The 10,928-nt window shown below is 42.1% G+C and overlaps 1 protein-coding gene across 1 annotated transcript; it reads right to left on the bottom strand.

Annotated features, from left to right (window-relative positions):
* Positions 1–6,201: 6,201 nt before the first annotated feature.
* Positions 6,202–9,867, bottom strand: SPINK7 (serine peptidase inhibitor Kazal type 7). The gene is made up of 4 exons (XM_090288055.1): positions 9,741–9,867; positions 8,871–8,896; positions 7,846–7,970; positions 6,202–6,486 (listed from the first exon to the last, which is right to left on the bottom strand). Exons 1-4 carry the CDS (start codon positions 9,841–9,843, stop codon positions 6,441–6,443), a joined length of 300 nt encoding a protein of 99 aa, XP_090144181.1. The 5' UTR covers positions 9,844–9,867; the 3' UTR covers positions 6,202–6,440.
* Positions 9,868–10,928: the final 1,061 nt, after the last annotated feature.

Below are 10,928 nucleotides of genomic sequence, written 5' to 3'. Positions count from 1 at the left end.
AAGTTTCAATGCTTTCCTAACTTTTACACCATTTGATCTTCGTAGCAAGTCTGTCACATAGTTATTCCCCTTTTCTTTGCTCTTCAGATGAGGAAGTGAAGTTACAAAGAAGTAAACTTCACTGCATTTATTACATATTGTACTACCTTTTCCAGGAACAGTTACTAGCATGGCAGCTTTATAGGTGCTGGCATATCCCCAGGTTCCCCTCTTCCCTCCTTCCTTGTCAAGGAAGAGACATGCTGTGTCTCCCTCCACAACTAAGAAGGAATACAACTACTTCAAAACTAAAGATAACCAGAAGTTCCAGAAAACTGAGCTGCACGGAAGTCCAATGAACAAAGATATAAAGAAGAAATTCTCATCCAGACAGGTAAAAGAGGCGGAGCCAGGGTGGAGAGGACGAGGTGTGGTGGCAGCAGCAGTGTCAGGCCAGTGGAAAGCGCAGTCACACATTTTAAAAAGTCAAGAGGGACACCTGAGGAGTGCTCTCAGCACCAGACCAGACCACGAAGCTCACGGTCCCAGCACCAGGGAAAATCAAGCCTCATTGCTTTTGACTGTGCAAACCAGTGGGGGTTGGGGCAGAGGAGGAAACTGCTGGCTTCTCAGTAGAGTCCACTTGTTTAAAGGGCCTGCATAGTCCTAGAATGTCTGCAGACCCACCCACTCTGGGAAAAACAGCCGGGGCCATCGCTAGAGAGGTGCCAGTCCCATATGAAGTGGGAGAAGGGCCTGGAAAAGGGGCGAGTGCTGAACAAGCAGCATTGTTTCCTCTTAACCCCCTTTCCCACAAACAGCACCACAATGTGGTGAAACTGGTAGCCCTGTACTGACAAATACCTAAGGCTCCACCCCTGAAACATAACAAGAGTGACAGCTCTACCTAAGACTAAGAGGCAAACAAACACAGAAACTTGGCAAGATGAGGAGACAGAGAAGTATGGCCCAAAAGGGGGAATGGATCAAGATTCCAGTGGGAGAACTAAGTAACGAGGAGATAGCCAACCTAACAGATGAAGAGTTCAAAACACTGCTGATAAAGGTGCTCACAGGCTTGACAGATATGCTTAAGTACGGCAAACACATGAGGGAAGAAGTGAAGCCTATGCTAAATGAAACAGAGGAAAATCCACACAAAACCAATGGTGGAGGGAAGGAAACCAGGGTTCAGATCAATGATTTGGAACATAAGGAAGAAATAAAGTGTCAACCAGTACAGAATGAGGAAATGAGAATTGCAAAAAAAAAAAATGAGGAGAGGCTTAGGAACCTCTGGGACAACTTTAAACGTGCCAACATCCAAACTATAGGGGTGCCAGAAGGAGAAGAGGGAGAGCAAGAAATTGAAAACTTATGTGAGAAAATAGTGAATAAAAACTCCCCGAATTTGGGGAAGGAAATAGACATACAAGTCCAGGAAGCACAGAGAATTCCAAAGAAGCTAGACCCAAAGAAGATCACACCAAGGCACATCATAATTAAAATGCCAATGGTTCAAGATAAAGAGAGAATCTTAAAAGCAGCAAGAGAAAAGTGGAGAGTTACCTACAGAGGGGTGCCAAAAGACTATCAGCTGATTTCTCAAAAGAAACTTTGCAGGCAAGAAGGGACTGGCAAGAAATATTCAAGGTGATGAAAAGCAAGGACCTACAACCAAGATCACTCTTTCCAGCAAAGCTATCATTTAGAATGGAGGGGCAGTTAAAGTGCTTCCCAGACAAGGTAATACTAAAGGAGCTCATCATCACCAAGCTATTATTATATGAAATGTCAAAGGGACTTACTTAAGAAAAAGAAGATGAAAATTATGAACATTAAAATAACAAACTCAGAACTATCAACAACCGAATCTAAAAAATAAAAACAAAATCCCACTAAGAAAACCAGAACAGGAACAGAATCATAGGTATGGGGATCATTTAGAGGGTTATCAGCTGGGAAGGGAAGAAATGGGGAAATGGTGCAGGGATTAAGAAGCATAACTGGTTGGTACAAAATAGGGGGAAGTTAAGAATAATACAGGAAAGGGTGAAGCCCAAGAACTTATATGCACAACCCATGGACATGAACTAAGGAGGGTGGGATTGCTGGAGGGAAGGGCAGTACTGGGAAGAAGGGAGCAAAGGGGAAAAAATTGGGACAATTGTAACAACTCAATCAATATAATGTACTTTTAAAAAAAGAAAAGAAAAGGTATCAACATCCAAGTCTCTTTTTTTGTTTTACAGAACACTTACACAATCTTTTATTTGAACTTTCAGACAATCAGTTTAGTTAAGCAAGGAGGAATAAGAATACCTTCCTCTTTTTCAGGAGTGGGTGGGTATCATGTTATACTATTTTTTAATTTAAATTATGTTTTATTATTTATGCTATTACAGTTGTGCCAGATTTTCTCCCTTTACCCCTCTTCCACCCAGAACCCCCACTCCCTCAGGCTGTCCCCACACCGATGTCCCTGTCCATGGGTCATGCATGTATATTCTTTGGCTACTCTATTCCCTGTGCTGCACTTCACATCCCTATGACTGTTCTGTAATTACCCATTTGTACTTCTTAATGCTTTTACTTTTTTTGTCTGTCCTCCTGATACCCCCTCCCATCAACACCTAAGTCCTGGTTAAGCTGAAACTAACAGTGGTTCATACTCTTTAGCAGGGAGATAATTCTCCCAAGAACCCCCATATTTTGGGAGCTGGTACAATGAGTGGAGCTGATGAGTGCTCACAACATGCTTACCTTCCAGATCCCTGGCAGACACCCCTTTGTCAAGGACCCCTGGGAGATGGGCCTCCTCCAGGCCAATAATAAAAAGCTTTGGGCCCATGTTAACCAAGAATAGATCTAGTGGCTGCAGTGGCTGGACTGTCCCCAAAGCTCTGGTCGTGACTCTTTATTTAGTCCCCAAACACAGACTGATTTTTCCAGAACAAGATGTTGACTTTGCTCCTGGCCATAGTTATATACATAGTGAGTGACCTCTTCTACAAATACAATGACTTTTAATAGACAAGCCACCGATCCTTTGCCCATGGTTTAAATACATTTAATTGTGCTTTCTTCAAACCAGGCCTCATTGGAAATCTTTGATAAAGACTACCATGACACTTATTTCAGAATGTGGCAGTTTGCAAATAGAGTAACTCTTTGAGTAGATCTTGGAAGCAGCTCTTGCAGTTTTGGTAAATAGAAATTGGAGGACACTGTCTATACATTGTTAATGGAAGTGTTGTCAACGGCTGGGAAACTAAAATTCACATTTGTTTCCCTTGAAAAAGATAAGGACAGCTGAAACCAGTGTTGGGATGGTTGGCGGTTGGGGATAAGAGCGGGCATTATATTACCGAGAGCTGAAACCCTAAGAGTCTTATAAACATGAATTCATTGCCAGGTCTGCCATTCCCTGCATGACCTTGGCCAAGCTATTTAACTGCTAGAAGCCTTGTTCATCTTCATCTGACCATTTAGTAACTATTGATGGGCCTTTATTCTGTCTCAGAGACTGTATTACAACTTGAACATACTGCCACAATTAATGAGAAGCTTTGCCACTGTCCCCATTATAGCTTGACAAAGACTCTCTTTGACCAAACTTTAGTTGTATTTCCCTGAGTCCTCTTCTTGATTAGGTCTTCACCTTGCCCCCAGACTCTCCCTGCACCTCATGCCTTTGGCCTGTCCAGATCTCTCTTCACATAGAACTCTGCTAACTAATCCCCCTACCACTGATATTTGATCACCCTCGACATCTGAGCAGGTTCTTCATCTGCATCTGTAATGTACAAACCCTTGGCCTCCCTTTAGCAAAAATTCTGTTCATCTAGTTTAGCAAGGACCCTCCCACCTCTGATATCTCCTGTTAGTCATTTTCCACCTACTGGCCTCCTCATTCTGCTCCTTGGAAATGAATCCCCATTTGTATTTGGAGTTGAGTCCAATCTCTTTCCCCTATTGTACCAGGGGTATTGAATATAGGTATTCAAGACTAGGCCTTGAATAATGTGTTTCTTACCATTTTAACAAGTGTCAAATAATTTTTCTTTAACAAACTTACAGAGTAAATAAAACACCATCATCATAAGCTTGTTGTTTTAAATAAAACTGTATATGTAAAACACTTATTTAGGTCTGGCAACAAATGTTAGTATTTGATGGCAATGACCATGATAATGAAGACGATGATGGTGACAGTGATCTGGATACAAAAACATTCAAAATGCATTTAGGAACCATGTTAAGATAAGCAAACGATTTATTTTTGTGGCCTTACTGGAAAGTATAGGCCTTGGCATCATAGAAAAAGGAACTTTGTAATGATCAGAGATGTTTGATAGTGACTAGAGGTAATGAGAATCTTATCATTTTAAGAGTCTCATTGGAGGCCAGGTGACTATCTTTTTTGGACCCCATACAGAGGTGATTTCTTTATTGAAAGTGAGAATAGTCTCTATCTGTATTTTTTCCTAGCAGACATTCATAAGTAAATTCTCGTAACTACGAGTGACTGCAATATTACAAATTAGGCTTTTAATGTATAAGACACTCTCACCATAAAGAATTTGTCTCAATCTCCACCTGGTTACTTTAGCCAGAGACTTAGAAATCTGACCACAGAATGCATATCTATGTGCCATTAATATCACTCCTCTATCTCAGTAAACATTTCCAGTGAATTATACATCTGAAACTATCAAAATTATTTTTTTATGTCTATCCCTTTTGCCACAGATTTATTGATGCCTCCCGAAGCTCTAATCTGGAGGTGATTACAGTAGTTCAAGTGCAAGATTATGGAGACTTTATCTAGGGTGGGAGATTTGGAAGTGTGAAAAGTGATTAGACTTTGCAGCTATCCTAACAGCGGCGTCAACAGGGCCTGCTAATAGAATTAGAAGTGGAGTTTGAGGAAGAGAAGGATCACAGAAGCCTCTCCTGCTTTTGATTGGAGCAACTGCTGAATGGTGGTGCCATCTTCTGAGATGGGGGTACTGCCAGGGCACAAGTCAGGCAGCTGAGACTGAGTTTGATTTCAGATATGAACATGACAGGTGTTTAATATGCATTTTCTACTAATTGAGAAGCTGTGTTCAGTAATTAATTTTTATGCATATTTTCAAGTTCATGCCTTTGTACTTGCTTCTCCCTTTATCTGGAATAACTGTCCCCTACCCAACCCACACATACTCATGGGGAGGCTTCCTCAACACCCCACGCAGAACTGGATTCCCCTTCCGCTATGGCCCCATAGCAACTTGGTAATGTTTATGAAATACTAACCATGAATCAAGCATTATACTAGTCACTAGGTATGTAAAGATGTATGATCCTCCCCTCAAAGAGCTTACAATCGAATAGGGGTAGGGAAACACACCCACCAGCTATTCTGTAAGATGTGTTAAGTAGCATTAATACAAAATGTTGTGAAAAACAGATGAGCAAATGGTGGGTAGTCAGACAAAGTCTGTACTATTTATTGTGTATATTTGTCATGTGTAGAGTGCTTTGTGTTATTTCATTTAATCATGACAATAGCCACATATGCCAAACATAGAGTTTAAGTACCCACCCAAAGTTATCCAGCCTGAATGTGACAGAACTAGTTTACAATTGAACCCCTGACTCCTCAGCCCTTTCTCTGCCAAACTAAATTCAGAGAAGGCTTCCTAGGAGGGATAAACTTGAGTTGAAACCAGAAGGGTAAAGGAAATTTCCAGCACAGCGGAATGGGGAGGGGGTAGTGTTAGAATCAGTGCCCTTCAGAGATAATGGGAGGAGAGGAGGCTGGGTGAGATCTGGAGTCTGGATTTTATCCTGTAACCAATGGGTAACGAACAAAGGATTTTGAACAGAGAAATAATAGAACCGGATTTATATTACAGAGCAATTACTCTAATATGGTACCAAATATAGATTTATATGCCAGCATTTATTATCAGGTATAATTATTTTTAAATTCATGTTTGTCTCCCTCTCTAGAGTTTGTGCTTTAATTGGAACTGAACTCTGCTCCATTCCATGTATATGTGATCATGTGTGTATTTGTGTGTGGGTGCGTGGGTACATGTGTCTCCTGGGAGCCACTTGGGACTCCTTGTACCAAACTTTCTCCTGAACAGTCAAATTTACATGTTCCTCAGTTTTTGTTTTTTGTAAACTGAGATTTTACACCCTGATCTAAGAAACATGTGCAAACAGAAGTAAAGATAACCTCTCTGGGGTCCTTTAATGAGATGGAAAAAGAAGCCATTATGTCAGTGAGGCATGAGTTTGAAGGAAAACACAACTTTCTCCACTCAGAAAAGATGCCTCCACCTCTGTCCCTGCCCGCCCTCCGCCAATCCCAAATCTCTGCCATGATGAGGGAGATGGTCATCAGAGCCCAGGGATGATGAAGATGATGAGAATATCATCGCTCTGCACCCACATCTATGGAGTAGTTAGCATCTTCCTTCGTGAAGAAACTGAACCTTTCCATAACTTTTCCTAAAGGAAGACACAATTAAGAAGATTCAGTAACAGAAGAGGAAATTTCGTGTAATAGAAGCGCTGAAAGGAAACACTGAGCTTTGGAGGCAGAACCTCATTTTGCAGGTGCGGTAAGGGAGTCTGTGAAAAGGAATGCACTTGCCACAGGCAGCTTCAGGCAGAGGCAGAAGCAGAAGTCCCCTGGTTTGGTGATACCGCCACCCCCCCTGCTGCTTCCGCTGACCCCAGAGCCCAGGCTGACTAGCCCATGCTTAAAACAACAAAGACGGAGGAATTCTGCTGAGGGAAGTTGGAGGGGCCTGCCCTTCATCCTTTCCTGGTCAGCGGGACCTGTGATGAAGCTGGAGCCTGCTTTAGTGAGAACAGCTTCAGCCACATGTCCCCTTCAGTGTCCTTGAGTACAAGCTGGTTTCCAGGCCAAGGGCCCCATGTGCATGCATGTTAGAGAAGCTTCCCTCTTGTGAAGTAAATGTTCCTGCCCATAGGGATAAATATGGAGACATAGCTTTCTGGGCTCGGGTCTAAGATATTCACAAAGATGAAAAAGACAAGACCTAAGGGAAGTGGCTAAAACCCAGTGGTCTGAAAGTGAGTTAACAATGAGCAAAGTGGACTTGCTGTAAAACAGTAAATGCTAAGTAGCCTGTTTTGCAGCAAAGAAGTGACATATTTCTAGTAGTTTGCCTTCAAAAATACTACGCCGGCCAAATAAAACATGCAAAGAAATCGTGTTCATGAGGTGCAGGTGCAGATACTGACAGCTTGTCACCCCCTGTTTGAGATAAAAGTAGAAAAATCTTTGTGGTAGCGTCACTGCCTCTATTCCTCTTGAGGCTACAGATATTTAGAGCCCTTGGGAAGTAGAGGAGGGTAAAGGCCCTCTGGCCACAGTCTGTCTAAGAAACAGCTGTGTTAAGGACTCTTAAAAGTTGTATAGGATAGTGGTTTTCAGTTATTTTTAGTGCGGGGTTTTAGGACCTTTTCTTCAAGCAAGATATTGTATAGAATGTCACTCTTTAAATTGGTCAAAAGCTGAACTTGGAGTTAGAGATTACCCCAAAGGGTTCCCTTAACACTTTTGATGACTTCTGACTTGCCTCTACAGAGCAATTTGAAAACACATGGTCTTGCTGGACCTCCTCAGTTGACAGACAGGAGTTGGAGGTTCCATGATAGGTGGAACCCATCTAAGCTGGCAGCCGTGGGGGCCCAACCTTAGTCTGACTGTGAGGCACTCAGTTTTCTATCCCCACCGGCTGCTTCTAGGTTGAGAGTTAAGCAGGCTCATGGAGAGAGGAGAGATCTTCAGTGAGGACAGTGGCCCCAGCTTCTCTTTATCCCCCACGGGGTACTCACAAGCTCTCCGTACACAACAGGCACTCATTCCCATAGGTGATGTAGTCAGAACCACAGACAGGCATGTAGGTGATGGGGCAGGGGATGGCCACCACTGGGTACTTGTTGTAAATGGTGCAGTCCACCTGTGCCAGACACCAGAGAAATGTCCTGCCTTGCTCCTGACCCACAAGAAAGGCTAGCCTAGCTCTATTGCACAGGGAGTGAAATGTATTTCTGGCAGTTCCAGCTCAGATATTCTGCTGTCGCTACCTCTATTAGTATTAATGTCATCACTATGACAAATACGGTAATACTAGCACCACTTCTATTATGAGTAGTACAATCAGTTAACAACTTCTGAGTACTTCTGTGTCAGGCATTAAACCTACATCTTGTATGCATTTTCTTTGTTTAATCTTCAGAACAAGCAAATAGAGTAGGTTCTACTTTTGTTCCTATTTACAGAGGTGGCGGGAGGTGGGGAGGGAGAAACAGATGGCTTAAAAGAGGGAATTTGGCCATGGCTGGGTAGTTTATTTGGTTGGAGCATGGTCCCATGCACTAAAAAGTTGCAGGTTCGATTCCCAGTTGGGGCACAGATCTAGGTTGAAGGTTCGATCCCCAGTGTGTATGGGAGGTCACAAATCAATATGTCTCAGTCTCTCTCTCTCTCTCTTCCTTCCTTTCTAAAAGTCAATAAATATATCCTTGGATGAAGATTAAACAAAAAAATAAAATAAAATAAAGAGGGAATTTGTATAACATAAATGCTAGAAAGTGGTGAAGTTGGGATTTGAATCCAGAGCCTATGAATTAACCAAAGTCCTGCCTCCTACCTATTGACTTTTCATGAAGACTTCACCAGCTAAAAGTCATCTCTCTCTCTCCTTTAACTCCAAAATATTTTTAAGGCTATGGTTATTTATATACCTCCACCTTTTAGCCCCTAAACATACTGACTTATTGATAATTATTGCTTGACTAACTGACAGTCAATAAGAATTGAAATGAAAATGTACTTCTATTGAAGTACTTCTACTCACAGTTGTTAAAGGCAGACTAGCAGCTTCTGAAAGAGAGGTACGGGTGGAAATGTTTAAAAATGAAGCAAAGTCCTGAAGTCTCATGAACTAATGTAAATTTGATCCCATCAGGTTAAAACTCTGTATTTCCTCTGGCAATAAGTCTCAGCACACACAGCATCCTTATGAAAAATTCCAGCTATTTGCTGAGGAACCCAAATGGCCCATGGATTAGACAAGCCAGAGAATCACCCACATTTTCCCCTTTCATTCCCATGGGATGTTCTCTGAAGCTCATGTTGACTTTGATAATAGTTCAAAGTCAGATAGCAATATGTAGTATTGCGGTCACCACTCCCGAGAACCTGAAGCACTGTCTTTGATATTCTTCCTCTTCTAGGTGACATAAAGGAATGTAACAAAATGTCTTTAAGGTGTTATAATCTTACGTAATTTTACAACCATATTAAAAGTCTAATTGATGACCACTGGCCTTTGGAGAATTGTGTTTTATTTCAATCCTCCTGGATTGATTTGGGGAGGCACCCGAATTTTTCCACATCTAGTAGCTAATAGTATATAACAACTTGCAGTGTCCTTATGAAATGGAAGACTTAAGAAGAAATAAGTTCATTTCTCTGTTCCATGGATGGAAATAAAAATCCTTGATAGGAAAGACATGAGACCCAAAGTCCCCAACTCCATTAGGGACCTAAGATTCTCTTTTTCTCAGGCCAGGGCTGTTTCTTTTCTAAACCAGTATGCTTTTTATTCTAAAGCAGTATACTTTCAATCCACACGACCAGACATTTCTCTCAGATGCTCACCTCCCAGGAGAGGTTCTTTGGAAAAGCAAGCTTAATGGCTGTACTCTATCTACCCTTAGCTCACCTGAGCTGTGGCAGAAGTAGGTCACCATGAAGAGAAGGAGGAGAGTCCCGAAGGTCTTCATGCTGCAGGTGGCTTTGAGGCAGAGGCTGCTCAGGGTTGTCATTGCAGGGAAGAGACCATGTTTATATGCAAAGCTGGGCTTCTCCACCTTTCCTATGAGGTCATCCAGAGTCAGTGCTGGCTCTGAGAGGCTCTCAAGCACAATGTCACACCCTGGGCGGTGCGGAAGTCCTTGTCACTTAATGGTGACTTCCTATCTGACCAACACATGAATTATTTGAGGTGACAGGTATTTCTGGTCTGTCCTAGAGGTGGGGACTGTCAGAATTCTAAACCTCCTGTATTAGAAGATCTTAAGTGTAGGCTATTTGGCCTAGTTATGAAATAAGTGAAAATACCAAAGTTTATTTCACAAAAATAAAGGCTATGAAATCCAGGTTAGACAGGTCATACTTATCTTTATATTTTGGCTTCTGGGACACTGTTGTTTCATCTTTGAGGCAATAAATCTAATAAGCAGGCTGGGACCCATGGAAGGAGCAGTGACTTCATCATTTCTGCAGCTTGAGAAGTGCACTGACGTTTTCCAGCCACATGATCCTGGGCTAGTCACATGCTGTGAATCTGTATCAACCAGAGATACCTGTTTATGTGGTGGTAACACATGACCCCAGATTTTTGACTTGAACCATATGTTTATTTGTTAATCAAGCTATACATTTCTGGTCATTGGCTGAAGGTGCTGCAATGTTTTCAAGGGGCCCCAAGCGGGCAGAGCTGTCACTATTTGGAATGTTGTCCATCACCAAGGCTAAGTGAAAAGTTCTTAAGGATTTCCCTTTGCAGCAATTAAATATTTTGGCCCAGAAGGGATACCGCTGTCACTTTCCCTTACCAGTATGTGGACCAGCCCACCCATAGAGGACGTGGAGTATGATCTTACGTTGTCTCTTGACAACCAGAACTTCAGTTCCATCCCATGTAGAGTGGGAATTATTACTTGATACAACAGAGTTCACAAAATTGGTTTCATTTGTGTGAGCAATCTGTTCTAAGGTGCAGGGCATGTAATTGTAATTGTGATGATGGTGATGATGGTGATGATGATGATGATGATGATGATGATGATAAGCTGAGAGTCTCTGCTCTGGGTTCCTGCTATTAGCCTATAACTGTACAGTGCAGACA

The sequence above is a fragment of the Furipterus horrens genome, unplaced genomic scaffold (assembly GCF_987537825.1).
Source record: "Furipterus horrens unplaced genomic scaffold, mFurHor1.1.pri manual_scaffold_10, whole genome shotgun sequence".
Taxonomy (NCBI): Eukaryota; Metazoa; Chordata; class Mammalia; order Chiroptera; family Furipteridae; genus Furipterus; species Furipterus horrens.
Note: the sequence above shows the minus strand (reverse complement) of the source record. Positions and strands in the feature narration are given on the sequence as shown.